We start from the raw sequence: 16,691 nt of genomic DNA, 5'->3' as shown, positions 1-16,691 counted from the left end.
ACTCTTCCTGCAGCCAATATTTTGAAATTTTCAAAAAAAAATTGTTTCCATGTTATTACGAGGCCCTAAAAATGACCAATTGGAGACACTTTGGAAGACCTTTGTGTTTGTATTTCAAGAAGTAGGGCCAGTTGAAAGCTTGAGCTTCGACCTAAAAAGATTGATTATATCGATTTTCATCAAACAAACACTTTTCACGAAACTGTTGGTTTCGCACTTAGCAACGGAGGTTTGAGCAAACCTGATATAAAATCCAGGTCCGACACTGACTCGATTTTCAGTTCAACAACGTTGAAACTAGATTCTAAACTGGCTTCAAACAAACGGTTTGACAGTAGTTAGGGAAGGAACGGTACTCCTAGCAAACTTTTTCTCTAATTATTTACAGAGAATAATAACTAAAACTATTATCTTTTAATCTGCACTGAAGAAATAATCGAACAAGGAACAGGAATATTCCTCAAAAATTATAAGAGAAAGAAATCAAAGAGAAACAGTCATTTGCACTTAGGATCTAATCTAATATTCATCGAGATTTCCTAAGCGTTTATTCTAATACTTGATCAGCCCTAATAAGGGCCGAATTCTTTGATATTAATCAATTTTAACAGCATTCTTTTAACGACTGCAGCAGCTTAGGGGAGACCGGAGCTAAACCGGACTGCTAGAATATTTTAGAAACCAACATGAATAGCCAACTTTGTAAACGTGCTTTCATGTGACAGGCAGACGTCAGTCAACCAAATGGCGATGAATGCGAACTTAGTTTGGCGTGAATCGTGTTCATTGCGTCATCCAGCTGCTGGTCGTTTGCATTGAAGGAAAAGAAAACGAAAAGTGGACAACCTTGGCGAACATTATACAAAATCAGCCGTTCTACTGGCTATTAATGTTATCTAAAGAACTGTTAAGATTGTTTCTCTTTAAATCTAAGATAAAAATTGTGCAAATCAAGAATAATTTGATAAGCTTTGTGCACTTTTCGCAGTGCGAAATTCGCACCAAACGAGCGCAAATAGAGCTAGCTTTCGACTGCATCGCGTTCGAGAATTTCACAATTTGACCCTTCTGAAAGCCGGAAATGATGAAACTAATTTGATACTATTATTTTGCCAAAGGAAGTATGTTGATACGTTAAGGCGTTTAAGAGTTATGCAATGTTTTTGAGTTTTTTTGAGGTATTTTTAAAACTAATTTAAATAAGTAAAAAAAATAACACCCTCCCAATTTTCTCTTAAATTTTTACTTATATTATGACTTTTCAGGAGCCGCATAGGATACATTTTTATCGATGTGGCATCTAATGAATATTGATATTTGAAGCTTGACTAGTTTTTGATGAAAAAAAAATCATTACTTTCTACTGGTAGCTCATATGAAAAAGCTTGGTTGAGTAAAATTGTGCGCAATAATTAGTACAACTCTTCAAAAGACAACTTTTCGGTAGAACGTTTCACAAAAAAGTTAGAACAAAAACAGTGAATTTTCAGGAGCCACCCTACTTTAATTCGGGAAAATTGATGTAACTCGATCAAATAAAAAGCTAGAGAGGTGCTTTTTTCAGCAAAGTTGCTCAAAATAAAATTTTCTACAATAATATTATTTTTGAGTTCAATTAAGAAAGCTAGATTTCAGATTTCAATCTAAATGAGGACCATGTTAATTTCTCGTTTCGGACCACTTTGCATTGTGAGCAGTTCAAGCGATTGCGTCATCCAGCTGCTGTTCATTTCCATTGGAGAAAAAGATAACGATGATGAACATTATACGAAATCAGCCGACCTGACGGCTCTGAATGTTATCCAAAGAACTATTAAGATTACTTCTATATAAATCGAACATAAAAATCATTAGTTTAATGCACATCTAGAAATTCGCACTAAACGAGCGCAAATAAAGCTAGTATTTGACTGAATCGCGTTCGAGAAAAGTATTCGCAGTGTTTAATATTGTAGAGCCAAAAATGAATCTCTATCGTACAGCATTTTGTTATTTTCTTCTACTCAAATATTGAGATGTATGAAATATAAGAGCGATTGTGCGACTTGTGTAACGATTATATTTATATAGTGATTTCTTTTAGGTCAACACTCAAGACAGGCTTTCAGAAGATTAAAAAAACTGTCATAAGCTGCTGCTCTAATTCCTAAAATACCAACGCAATCTTCCGAAATCGATTGGTCCTTTTCAGGACTACAAAATCTTAACCGGTCAAACGGTGTCAAATCGATTATTAAGGAGTGTATCGAAAAGTAGTTAGAAACATTGATTATTGAATAAAAAAGCGAAAAAAACATATTTTGACATCAGTTTTCGATATATTGTAGAAAAATTACATTTTTATGCATTTCACTGATTATATTGAAGAAAATCCTAGTTTCTGTGAAACGCTCGCACTTTGGACTTGACTTTCTTCATTAAATTATGCACAGTTACTTTTGTGACTTTCCTGGTGGCAGCCGTCCAGTTTTTTTGAACTCCTGCCCAATACCTTTCAATTGGCCGAAGATCCGGGCAGTTCGGTGAGTTGATGTCCTTTTCCACGAATTGTACATTATTTTTTGACAACCACTGTAGAACGGAGTTTGCGTAGTGGGCTGAAGCCAAATCCGGCCAGAAGAGAGGAGGAGCGTTATGCTTTCTGTACAGTGGCAGCATTCTCTTCTTCAAACATTCTTCTTCGTACACCTTGGCGTTAATTGTGCCCTTCGTGAAGAAAATCGACGACCGCAAACCACAGGTACAAATTGCTTGCCAGACCAACACCTTCTGCTCAAACTTTTCCATCGCCACCGTGGTGTCAGCGTCCTCCAGGTCCTGGTACACCGATTTCGTATAATATTGCGGTCCGGGCAGCGCTCGAGAGTCTTCCTTGGCGTAGGTTTCGTCGTCGATCAGAATGCGTCCGTCTTTATTCTGTAGAATCCGGTTATACAGTTTTCGCGCTCTTGTGTTGGCTTGAACTTGCTGTATCAGGGACTTTTTCGGCAAATTCTGTTTCTTGTACGTTTTCAGGGAGTTCCGAACTTTGATCCGTTGAATCATCCCGATGCTGGTGTTGAACTGCTGGGCCAAATCCCGCGTCGACGCCGATGGGTTTTTCCTGATGTACTCAACCACTTTTAAGACCCGCCCGGGCTGGCTGAGACCCGTCTTACCGAACTTCTCGATAATATTTTTGACACTGGTGTGGTGCACTTTCACCCGTTTTGCAATTTCGTTGTACGTGACACCACTTTCTGAGCACCAAGTGTGCAGAATTTTCTTTCGCGTTTCCGGATCAATTCGACTCCTCATTGAAACGATAAACCGTACCGCAACCAATCGATTGCGCAGCTGTTATTCACATGTAAACAAACATGTCACCGCAAAACACGCTGCAAAAAATTAAGCCATTTCAGAGTAATAACTGTTTGAATGTTGCTAACTACTTATCGATACACTCCTTATCTATACACATCTCGAACGCAGTGCTACGTCGATCTCGTTACTATGTTTCTGAGATTACCTAATCCAAGTCTTTTCCTATTTTTTTTTTGTTAGTGCTTTCAAAAGTTAATATCGTGCTGAATTCAGTGTTGATTGTTTCCAATTACGTGGAAAATAAAATTCTTATAGCGTCTCGAAAATGAATTTTCGAATGAAATGTAATTATGATTTGTAATTATGTAGGCTAAACCACATAATTACATTTTTCTCACATGAGAAACAAAAGGTTCTGAGCCATGAAAATGTCTTAGGAAACAGGGAAAGGAAGACATTATTTGTAACGAATTGAAGTTCCAACCACTAATTATCTAAAACATATAATTTTGCCTACTTGAATCGATACGTAGAAAGATTTCCGAGCAGCAAGTGTTCTGATATCGAAAGTTATTTGAAATTGGTCGAGCTGACGTTCAACTTGATGTTCAAACCCTGACTACGGTTTTTGTTCGTCGTACTTTGATACAAACACGTAGTCCGACGTCAACGCCTGAACGTGTTAGCAAGAAGCGTCCGATCGAATACCTTAATATTATTGAAGTTCACATCGACCAACTTGCTGTCGTCATCCTTTATTCTCTTGATCATCTCCTCCGGATCGGTGTTGTTCGGTGCCTCCGCGGGGAATACCTTCTGGATGGACGACTTGGTAATACCGTCCCAGCCCAGCCCCACCGGCTGGCCTTTGTTGAGCAACGAAGCATGATACTGGTCCTGGTTCATCATCGAGTGGAACCCGAGGATGGCAGCCAGATCGATAATTTCCTCCTGGGTGGCATCCGACAGGGCGTGCTCGTACTCATCGCCCAGATCTATCGCGATCTGGTCGGCCGCTTCCTGCATTCTTTTCTCCTGTGGAGGTGGAATCCACTGAAAATTCAAAGAGAGAAGCAAAAAAATGGAATTTAGCCTTCTAGCTGCAACAGCTTCCTAGAACGACTAACCTTCTTGCCACGAACCACACCGGGCACGAACGGCTCCAGTTCGGGCCGATCCGGTGTCTCCATGGCCTGCTTGTTAATGTGATCTATCAGCTTTTTCCGATCCAGTGGACCGGTGGCTTCCTTCGTACATTCGTAGTTGGTTCTCTGGCTTGGTGGCAGGAAAGAATCCTAAAACGGGAGGATTTATTGTTTCGTTCTACGCAAAAAACCTTAACTTCATTAATACTCACATCCGGATCGACCTCTTTGGCCAGGAGGGTAATCTCTTCCGGTGAAAGCTGCGCCAGAAGTTCGTCCACATCGACGTCGTCATATGCGCCGAGATCTTTGCCGTACAGCTTAGCGGGTGTGGTGATGGTTTTGGTGGTGGTCGATGACGAAGTCTACAAAAAAAATGGAAGAAAAAACGAGAAACGGCATGAACGTGATTGTCTATATCGGAAATACAACGCAAAATATTCCCTTGAACAGAAAAGGTTTAAAACTACTCGAAATGGGCCTGATTATTACTGATTATTCCATTATTGATTTCTATATGTTAACTACTCTGTTCATTTACGGCAATGGCGAAGTATTTTTTTACGATTATCCATTTAGCGACATTAACCGTAGCCTTGCGATCGGCCATTCACGAGTCGTGATCAGCGATGATCGTCGACGGATCTCAACTTCATGGTCGAGAGTCGAGAAAGAGAGAGATGACATTCGATTATTAGCGTTGTTTGCATATAATTATTTCTACCGAACAGATTAGAAAGCGATTCGCTACTGTCCATGGTTTTTTTTGCAATTACCATTCATTAATCGTTCGCAGTTACGCAAAAATTTCTCAAAAAAAACACTAGGTTTTATACCTATTTTAAACGTTTCTAACTGGAACCAATGTTGACAGCATCATTGCCGATTTCAATGAAACTTTTTGAACTATAGACTTTATCACAAAAATCCTCTCTAGCAAAAAAATTTTTCGAATAAAACTGTTGCAAACAGTCCAAATTGAGACTTACACTGACGAAAAGAATGTAATGAACTACGTCAAATATGATTTAGTTTAAGTCTGTCTGTTGTGTTGAATCGAAAATTTCACGTCCTCAGCTCTGTTTTGAAAAACTACTTTTCAAAGAACGGTTTCGTAATTTCGGCAACAAGTTACAAAAATACAGTAGCCGAAGCTAAAAAATCCCTTTTTCGAAGATCTGAAGCCCATCCGTGATTGATACGTTGTACTGAAGGATTTGATACGATGCCAGTCGCAATGCCGTCTAGAGAAATCGTGTTCCAAGAGTTTACTGAATTTACTCACGGACGACGAAACCTCTGTAGGTTTTGAGCAAATATTCGAAAAAATTATTTATTTTCACATGGAGACGTCCCTAGCAGATAAAAATTGCTTTTCGTCGATAATTTCACTTAAAACTGATGATCTGGCAAGAAATCAGCAGCTGCAGACAAAAAATCAACCTGTTTATCACTAATGAAAGAGTGGATTTGTAGCGCGAAAATTTCTGGGACCGGATAAATGTTTGAATATCTAATCCACAAAATCGTTTAGTAGAATAAGTTCACCAGAATAATGATATTATTACCATTGAATTCTACTATTTCTATATTTATGTAAAAATATGTAGTAGAATTCATTGGTAATAATAATAATAATAAAATTCTGGTGATCTAGCAATAACAAAAATCTATCAGATTTCACCGGATTTACCACTGTAATAAGCGATCGACAATCGACCTTGAAGGAATCAAAACCGATCAGCGGACACCCACGAGTATCTACGAGTGATAGAAAATAGGTGCAAGCCACAATATCGCCGTGCGGGAGAATCGTCAACGAAAAGCCATTTAAGCCATTCTGCATAAGTAGTCAGACATGGAAAAGTAAAGTCTAATGGCGATAGCTCAGCTCACTGGCCGCCAATCGTATGCCAAGATCAATTGAAAGAGACTTCACGACTAATTAAATCTAATCCCAGTACTAGGTGAAGTTTTTTTGCACCCACAAACTGAAGATCTGGCAAGGAATGTGCTTCTATGGACTTAAAACTCTCACGGACCACGAATCCTATGTTAAGATGAATTTCAAGCGACTTCACGAAAAATTAAATCAAATCTCAGTACTGTTTTTCTGTTTCGATTATGGAGGTTTTAACCTTAAGGTCATTCGCCTCTTCGGGCCAGAAAAACTTTCTGACCCTAAGTTCGAGGTTGGGAATCGAATTCTTCGCACCCACAAATTGAAGATCTGGCAAGGAATTCATAGCTGTTGTCTCAAATCACCAGCGAAAATTGCTCGGTAAATTTGAACCATATTTCTTTAATACTTACAAAGGTACCATGGCACTATGGTCCGAAACGAGAAATTAGCGTGACAACAATATTTTCACTATTAAATATTAGTTTTTTTATAGTTGGTATCTTCACAAAAGTTGTTTGTAATCAAATGGCGCTCCTTTTGATGAAAAATGTTGCTAGGGTGGTCCTCATTTAGATTGAAATCTGAAATCTAACTTTCTTAATTGAACTCAAAAATGATTTTGTTGTACAATAAAGTTATAGGAAATTTCATTTTGAGCAACTTTGCTGAAAAAAGTGCCTCTCTAGCTTTTCTTTTGATCGAGTTACATCAATTTTCCCGATTAAAAGTAGGGTGGCTCCAGAAAATTCACTTTTTTTGTTCTAATTTTTTCGTGAAACGTTCTACGAAAAAGTTGTCTTCAGAAGGCATTCATTTGTTCTACAAGTGTTCCATACATTGTCCATTCGAGAAATGAGACACACAAAAACTACAGCCGTAAATAGATTTGTTGTAAGTCAAAGCACTTCCTGAAACCCAAAAAAATCATTAGTTTGTTAAAATGAGTAGAATGGATTTATTCGAAACAAAACTCGTTGTGCTTTTACAGGCTATTCGGTACACAAATGTATGAGAAAGAAGGACCAGTGTCATAGGCGTCTTTGCACGATGTGGATAAAAATATTTGCATTTTACTAACTTGCACCAACTTGTTGGAAAGGTTGTCGAGATCATGAAAATTTCTGTTCATAAATTTATCATGGCCAACTAGTTCGGAATAACCATATTACACAGTATCTCTAATCCTCAGTAGCTCAAATTCAATTGAAGTAGTTATTTTGGTAATGAAAAATTAAAATTGTTCTGCAATCTATTTTTGGCTGTAGTTTTTGTGTGTCTCATTTCTGCTGAAGGAAGTATGTTGATACGTTATGGCGTTTAAGAGTTATGCAATATTTTTGAAATTTTTGAAGGTACCCTACTTTTATTCGGGAAAATTGATGTAACTCGATCAAATGAAAAGCTAGAGAGGTACTTTTTTTAGCAAAGTTGCTCAAAATGAAATTTCCTACAACTTTATTGTACAACAAAATCATTTTGAGTTCAATTAAGAAAGTCAGATTTCAGATTTCAATCTAAATGAGGACCACCCTTGCAACATTTTTCATCAAAAGGAGCGCCATTTTATTACAAACAACTTTTGTAAAGACACCAACTACAAAAAACTAATATTTAATAGTGAAAAAATTTTTGTCACGCTAATTTCCCGTTTCGGACCATAGTGCATGGGTATCTAAAAATATGGTCCCAGTCCCGAATAAATTCAAATTTGTTTTTACCCCCAAAAACTGACGATCGAGCAAAGAAATTGCAGCTGCGAACCAATCCGAAGAAACATATTATTTCATGTGTTCGGATTTTAAGTGGATCAGACTTCAGGTCTCCTTAATGGAAAAAAAAAAACGATTTGAATTAGTAGCTTTCTTACAAGTATGTATCGTCACGAAACATGCTTTTCTGCTATTTTTACGTTTCATCTTCGACTCATCAGTGTATTAGCAGTTCATGTTAAACTGTTCATGCCCCCTAACGATTCAACAACAACAAAAAAACGTTAAGCAGACGTAAAGTTTATGCTATTTGCAAAAACACTTTTTGCACCACTTTTGTCTACACTCTGAAAAGCCGAAAGACAGTGTTGGTGATTGCCGAAAATTTGACAGAAGCTGCTATATTGCTATCTATATTGTATACAACATTTTCAATCCGGTAGAAGATGCTACAACAACTCGAGTCTCTCATTGCATGAACCGTGAGAGAATTTTGCTACATTTTTTCGCTCCACTTCATACTCTGAGTATTTCACGCCCTTAAAAAAAATTTACAGTCTGATAATGATCGTTGCTGTGTGGAATTTCCCAAGAGAGAATAGCAAGTTGATAATTATCGCAGAAAATCGAATCGCTGATTCAACTTGATGATTCTCATACTAGGTTGCAATATTTTAAAACCCTTGTGTGGAGCATTCACAGACATTTTCATAGACACCGCTGATACAAAGGTTATAAGCACATAGTTAGAATAAGCGGCAATAGTAAAATGATTCTATCGCAATTATCAACTGCCTGTATAGAATCGGATCGCGAAACGAGAATAAGCGACCGTTTGTTACTTCAGCGAGGATCCCCACAGCAGCGTGCTAACCTTTGATTCTCAGAAATGTCATCGAGAGAAATTCGCTCTCGCACTGGTGTCGATTCTATGTTAAATGAGCCATGCCGGGTTTTTGTTGTTGCGATGATATTCGTCTCTCTTTAATGGCACTGATTCAATCGCAGAAGAGTTGCCAGTGAGCGTTTTTTGATACGATAAATGCCATCCTTGCCGAAAGAACAAAACTAAGTGAAGGCTTTCTGGCCACAATTATCATGGGAGAAGGATAATAGTCAGTATACATTTCAGTGATGGTATTCGTGTTCACGCACGACTTAGTATGTTACGCGTTGAAAAATTAGTTAATTTATTAAAATTGAATTTACAGGTACTTTGCATAAACTTATAGGTAATTTGATTCAAAAAGAAAAAAAATTATTCCATTTAATTCCACTATATGGAGTAATAAACTATCATTGATTTTTTTTTCATTTTGAATCGATCTAGTTCATTCCAATAACCGCTCAAAAAAGTAATTTGTTTTATAGATAATTGTTAAATGCTATCACAGAATTAGCAAGGGCTACTACAAACTTTACCAATTGAAAACGGCTTCTACAGAAGAAACAAGTGAGTTATGTAAAGTCTTGAAAGACGAGGAATAACATAAAGTGAGAAAAAGAATTTTGCTAGATCAAACGATAGATGAGAAAGAATTCTTGCGAAAAATTAAGAATACACATTGAAACAAAAATTGTTCGTTAAATCGAGTGATAGTTCAGTAAAAAGAGTCTCCTGATTTGAAACATTGAAAGATTTTGGTTGTCGAAATCGAAAGGAAAAACTCCAGTATTTGTCACCTTTCACGACATGGAAGCTGGAACCCAGTGGATCAAAGGCTTGTTCGCGACAATGTCTGGACACCCCGAACTATTTATAATTCTGGCAATACTTCATCAATATGCGTGAAATATGCATTGTGTAAAATCAAGTTTTGGTGATACTAGAAGCTGTGGTGCGAAAAGCAATGAACATCCGAATCTGTCAGTAATAAAACTTGCATAAAAGCTTGGTTTTGCTGTGAGTACTGTCCATAGCGTTCGTAAATCCTTCGATGCACGTTCGACAACATCCAGGAAGGATGAGAAAACGGATCTCAGGAACCACCAGAAGGACGCGAAAATGAAGCAAATATTTCAGAAGAGACCAGATCTGTGACTGTGGCTAGAAAAGTAAAAATGTCTCCAACTTTTGTGCATAGTTTCAAGCACCATCAAGGCATTAAGCCGTTCAATTTGAAAACTGTACCGAACCGAAATGATAAACTGAATGTGACGGGTCGTAAGTTGTATCGCAAATATTTGACTAAATTTTTCTGCGTGATAATGGATGCCGAAACTTAAGTGTTTGAAGATTTTAGATAGATTCCCGAAATGTTTTTTAATACTGCCAATGCAACGAAACGGCATATGAAGGGAGCATTTTAGGACGGAGAAAAAGGCCAGGTTTCCCAAAAAATATTTGGTTTGGCAGGCAATATGCAGCTGTGGTAGAGCAAGCCAAAGCATCATCACTATCGGGATGCTAAACAAGGAAATATGCTACCGTGAAAAATGCCCTAAGAAGCGATTGTTGCCACACAGGGAGCGAGGATGACTCGCTATTCTGGCCTAATTTAGCATTTTGTCACTACGTCAAAGATGTTTTGGAATGGTGTGAAGCGAAAGGAGCCCATGTTGAATCGAATGAGCCGAATCTACCTAACTGCCCGGAATTGCGACCTATACAATTATAGAAAGAATTCGAAAATCTTTGACAAAAGCAGCGAAATCGATTGCAAAGAACTCTGTACAGACCCTAATGGCTAAAAACTTGGTTGGTCCTGCCCGAATAAATATACACTAAAACCTCAATTTACGCGAACTTAATTTGCTTTTCGTGCGCGTTTTACTTGAAATAACGCTTTGTTTTATTTAATTTACGCGATGATCTCGTAGAATAAGTTTTTGCATAGTGAAGGAAATTTTTATTTTCACGTATACAAAACAATCCAACATGCTCCAGTGAATTGAAATGTACATTTCGGTATTGTTTGGTTTCATATAATCTAGTTAAGATCGTGGGCATCCAAAAATTCTCTGGAAACAAGAAATCAGTGTATGAATGCGTGACTGATGGCTTTTGTATAACTTTTGAGTTCCGTATATTCAGCAAATTGACATACAGTAGAAGTTCTTATCCATCCAAAACCTCCTTGAGAAATAGGCCTTGAGGTCTACCAACGTAACCGATGACATTAGTGAGCTTCTTTTTCTGTGGTCCATACTCGTGGTAACACATTCAATCAATTGGATCATTATGATGAGTTATGAGGTAGTAATAGTTCATCCAAAAACTATATGCCTTGAGATCTACCAGCGTAACCAATTGAACTATCAAGATCCTTGTAGACGGTTCATGTTCGTCATTTGCTGATTTGCTTATTGTGGTTATTGTAGGTCTTTAAAAAACTACCTGGAGTTCAGGTCTTTAGATCTACCCGCATAGCAAACTGCAATAACGACCTTATTGATCACGGTCTATACTCGTGATTCCACTTACAGTTAGGAGGTTTATTGTAGATGATCTGGGTCACCCAAACACTACCTAGAGATCCGGCTTTAAGAACTACCAGCACAAGGAACTGCGTTAATGAACTTTTTGTCCTCGGCCCATACTCGAGATACCACATGCAATTAATAGGCCTATTGTGAATGAACTATGCCATCCAATAACGAACTACTAACGAACTTAATCTTCACAATCCATTCTCGCGATTCACTGAAGTCCTTGGATGACTGAAAATATTCCTGAAACAGATCAGAATAGACAAGTAAGCAATCCATGACTATGAGCAGTATTGAAAAATTTTACAAAGGCTGCGGGTTGCTCGTGAAGATCCTAAGACCTGTTTCCTTGGACTACTGAGAAATGTACCTTAAACAGTTATAAATTAACAAGTGAGCAATGTGTAACTCTGAAAATGTGAACAGCAAAAAAAATAGACAGTCACCGTTGTAATTTTTGCTGTGGAAACTCTAAGAATTATATTCCAAGTAGTTCTTGGATCATGGAATATCTCTTACGGATTTCCGTAGTCTCAGAATATACTCAAATGATCCTAGATGCTTTTGCGTATGGACGTAACGTTAGATTTTTTTGTGTTATTTACACTAAAATTGAATGGAGTCGAAAAAAAACTTTTTTCTAGGCGCAAAATTTGAAAGAACGAGTTGTTTTATTTAATTTACACACCCCTGACTTTGCGCGTAAGTTGAGGTTCTAGTGTACTTACAATCAATGAGCATACCTGCAAAGACATCATATTAACAGAACATCCAGTTCTCACATTTCCCGAATAAATCATTGGCAACATCCTTTTCAGCGAGCATTGCGAGTCCGCACCGAATCTTGTACGCAGAAGTAGGAAAACGAAGTGTCAAAGTCGTACGCGCCAAACTAGCAGCACTGCGCACCCATACAATTGACATGATATGTTGAATGTGATGCCGTGCGATGGCGTTGCTGAGCTGAAGATTGATTTCGCTTCAAACTGACAGGGTCTGATTACTGGTAGGTGCAAATGAGTGGTTTGTAAGAAGCATTTATCTTACGTTTGTTTACCGGTTTATGTTGAACCGCGAGGTGGCATTAGCAGTTGAACATAAACTGATGAGCCAAAAACGAAACGTCAAACAAATGAAGATATTTTTTTTTCGATTGATGGAAAGACACCCCGCAGAATTTTCGAATTCGTCAAAAATGAACTCGCCAAATCATCATAGGTTAATTCGAGTCTTTTTTTTCGGTAGATCACTAACCTGACTCTGAATTGTTGATCGAACTTATGAAATTATTTTCCTACATTTTCACAGGATACAACTCTAGCTTTCGCAAGACTGCTTAGGATAGTCGCATAAACAGACAGATTGAAGAAAAAAACTTCAGACTGTGTTGTACCCCAGACTACATGAAAAGTTTTCTCTCTCTCTCTCTTTGTTTGCACAATGGGGCCCTGCCTGCCTGGTCGGTTCGGTCGAGGAAAAGGAGCGAAGCAACAACAACAAAAAAACTAACTAATGTGGTCGCATTATTACTATTATACGCTCGACATAATATTTATGCGCCGTGGTTTGTATTTCCGTCGCTAGCTAGCTAAGGAGAAGCCAAAGGCATGAACGATTGCGAATGACGAAATAGATACCTACTTAGCAGCAGCAGCAACAGTCCAATAGACAGGCAGACAGACGAACGGACAGACTTCACCGGGGCCGTAGATTGTTTTTTTTTTACTAAACGGCACACTTACCGTGGATCGTACCGTTGCTGGTACTGCTGCAATGTCTAGAGTAGTTGCAAGGAATTAAGACAAGTTGTTGCAAAAAAAAAACGCATCGCAAATCTTGTTGTAACCGATATGTGAAATAGATCGTCGAGTTTTGTTTTGTTTTGCGTTCAAATTTTTGCCGGAGTAGTAGAACTTTCGAACCCGGACGACGGGTCATTGACCGGGGAGATTGTCCGAACCCTCCTAATCCTAGTTAGAAAGGATATTCAAAGCGAACTTTTTTTATGGGTTTCAGAATAGTTCAATCGATTAACATTCGAATGCAGCCAAAGCGATGCTGGCCTTGATCTTTTCTCGATGGTGACTACGGCGGCTACGGGTAAAATAAAACCGCCGCGTTTCTATCGATGCTTGCGGGCATACCAAAAACGGAAAACCGGAGCCCAAGCGTGCGATATTTTTACACAGCAAAATGGCTTGAATTGGCTGCAAGCTGTTTGAAATTCACAACCGTGTGCTTGGGGCGAAACTTGCGCTTGCTTTACGCGAGTTGCGAATCAACAACACCTGAAAACCTAAACCTAAACCTGAGCCTGAGCCCGGGGAGGTGTCCAAACAGCTTGCTTTCCTAATGGAAGTTTTGCATGGTTTTGTTCGACCAGGTTCGAAATATGTGCAAAACTAATGTCAGCAATGTCGGCAATGGCATGTAAAATCATTCTGCATTCGGCCGCGTGATGGACGGTGCGCAGTTATTGCACTTGAACCGGCCCCACGATTTACTGCCCACTGGAAAACAGGATGAATTATGATGAGTCGAAACGGTCGATTTTTTTTCTTCTGCGGCTTCTACCGGAGAAGTTTCAGCGTGAAAACCTACTTGTGAATTGTTCAGCTTCACCGACTTCTTCGGTTGCGAGCCACTCGATTATGCTGTCGATTACGTAATCCCTTGCACGGACGTTGTAACTCTCGACCGATTGCTCTACTGATCTCCGTCGGTTGGGGTAATTACCGATAATTTTCATCGCGATCCAAATGAGAAGGCTTTCCGGACGGGGTTATATACGGCGTTGATCCACGAGTCTGACCGAGAATACGTCCCTGGAAATCGCATCGTCATAAACTATGAATAAAATCATGTTCGTTGTGCAGCTTTCTGCACGGAACTCAAGAAACGAAACGAAACCAACCACACCAAGATGGGCACGTTTCCGTGTCCGGACCTGGTCGCGCTTAGACAAATGTGTTTATCACCAGTCAGTCAGTCACGTTCTTGAACCATTGGACATGACAATCACTTACCCGATCGATGCGTCATTTGCGTACGGAATAGACAAATGACCCCGGAAAGGGTAACCCTTTTCCCCAGCTACCTTCATTTCGTTCAAAAGCAAGGCTAACTTTTCTTCTCTAATAAGCTTAAAAGGTAATGTGACCGCATGCGGAACGAACGCGGCACGGTTGCGGTTTCTTTGGCACTGGTGTTAGGTTTGACTTAGCAGCTCTGGACTTTTCCCGAAGGAAATGAGTCATTCGTGGAAACCTGAAAGCCCCCTTTACTGTCGATAGCTGACAATGAAATTCTTGTGAGAAAATCATTCACCATAGCGAATGCTTTTCATCTGCACCTGCCATAGACGAACACAAAGGCGAGACTGGGGCATTGTCTTCTGGCGGTGGTCTCTGTTCGTTACCCTTACAAAGATGGGAGCCGAATGAGCCACCGCGCAATGGAACTATCGAAACACAATTCCCAAATTTTTAACCGTTCTAAAGTTCAATAAAATTATTGAGGGCTGAGGTTCACTAAAAGATTAATAGTACCTTTTACACTGGAACCTTAATTTACGTTCAAAACCATTCTGTTAAAATTACACTAATTAGCCAAATTAAAATTCAACTGCTCTTGTAGGAATTCCGTGTCAGCTGAGTTGATGATATGAAATAATTTGAAGTCATCGGCGAACGGTAGTTTCTTACATTCGATCGGAAGTTCTTGATCTTTGAGATAAAGTTAAAATACCAACGGCCCAAGGTGATTTCCTTGAGGAACTCCGGTTGTACAGTATTCTATTTGGACTATCATTCCACAAAGCACAAGTTTTCGTTTGTTCGAAACAATCTTTGGTTTATATCTATGATAATTGATATACGAATTAATATTTGAAAAAGAAGATTTGAATATTATTAAGTACCTTTATATAATGATGCATAGTTGGAATCAGCAAGGTGAAGTATTGTCATCGTGTCAAATATTTCAGTCTTTAACAAAGAATCAACAATTTCGCTACAAATGAGAAAATCAATAATAGCAACAATTTGGCTATAAATTTAATGACTAAATTGACCGTCTTAGACAACATGCACGAATGTGTCTCCCTCATACACTGGAACATCAATTTACACGCAAAGTGGTGAGTAAATTAAATGAAATATCGCGTTATTTAAAATTTTTCGCGTAAAGAAAAGGTTGTTTCAACTCCATTTGATTTCAGTATACAAAACATAATAAAAACTAACTACGTTCATACGGAAAAGTATCTACGAGCATCTATGTATATTCTGCGACTATGGAAATTCATAAGAGATATTCCTAGATCCAGGAACTGCTTGGAATATTGTCCTCAGAATTTCCACTTTGCAGTCTACACTACAGCAAAAAATACAACAGCTGTTCATGTCTAGTTTTTGTTTGCTATTCATGTTTTCAAAGTTACACATTGCTTACTTGGTAATTTATAACTGTTCAAGGTATGTTCTCAGTAGTCCAAGAACTTCAGTGAAAACAGGTCTTGAGATCTACATCAGCAATCAGCAGCTTATGTATATTTTTTCAATGCCGCTCATAGTCATGGAGCTACTTATCTATTCTGATTTGTTTCAGGAATACTTTCAGTCATCCAAGGACTTCAGTGAATCGCGAGTATGGAGTGTGAAGATTACGTTTGCATTTTTGTTATTCTGGTAGATCCTACGGTCTGAACTGCAGGTAGTTTTTGGATGGTGTAGCTCATTCGCAATAGGCCTATTAATTGCCTGTGGTATCTCGAGTATGCGCCGAGAACAAAAAGTTCATTAACGTAGTTCCTTGTGCTGGTAGATCTCAAAGCTCCAGGAGCTCCAGGTAGTTTTTGGGTGATCCGAGGAATCTACAATAAACCTCCTAACTGTAAGTGGAGTCACGAGTATAGACCGTGATCAATAAGTTCGTTATTGCAGTTTGTTTTGCTGGTAGATCTTAAGCCCTATACTCCAGGTAGTTTTTGGATGAACAACCACTTCTTCATAATTCATCACAATGATCCCATGAATTGAATGTGATATCACGAGTATGGATCACTAAAAAGAAACTCAGTGATGTCATCGGTTACGTTAGTACACCTTAAGGTCTATATTCCAAGGAAGTTTTGGATGGACATCACTGTATGTTAATTTACTGAATATAGTTCTACAAGCATATACCGCACACAAAAGTCAT

At 38.6% G+C, this 16,691-nt stretch overlaps 1 protein-coding gene across 19 annotated transcripts in view; it reads right to left on the bottom strand.

Annotated features, from left to right (window-relative positions):
* The window catches only part of LOC131426206 (tropomodulin), a 147,466-nt gene that overhangs the window by 28,151 nt on the left and 102,624 nt on the right, over positions 1–16,691 (bottom strand). For all 19 annotated transcript variants that reach the window (XM_058588769.1, XM_058588766.1, XM_058588765.1 and 16 more), the window contains 3 exons: positions 4,661–4,813; positions 4,431–4,598; positions 4,012–4,356 (listed from right to left, as the gene is read on the bottom strand). In XM_058588769.1, the coding sequence (XP_058444752.1) occupies positions 4,012–4,356; positions 4,431–4,598; positions 4,661–4,813 (666 nt within the window). The remainder of the gene's footprint in view (positions 1–4,011; positions 4,357–4,430; positions 4,599–4,660; positions 4,814–16,691) is intronic.

Source organism: Malaya genurostris, chromosome 1, assembly GCF_030247185.1.
Source record: "Malaya genurostris strain Urasoe2022 chromosome 1, Malgen_1.1, whole genome shotgun sequence".
Taxonomy (NCBI): Eukaryota; Metazoa; Arthropoda; class Insecta; order Diptera; family Culicidae; genus Malaya; species Malaya genurostris.
This window is presented reverse-complemented; position numbering and strand designations above follow the sequence as displayed.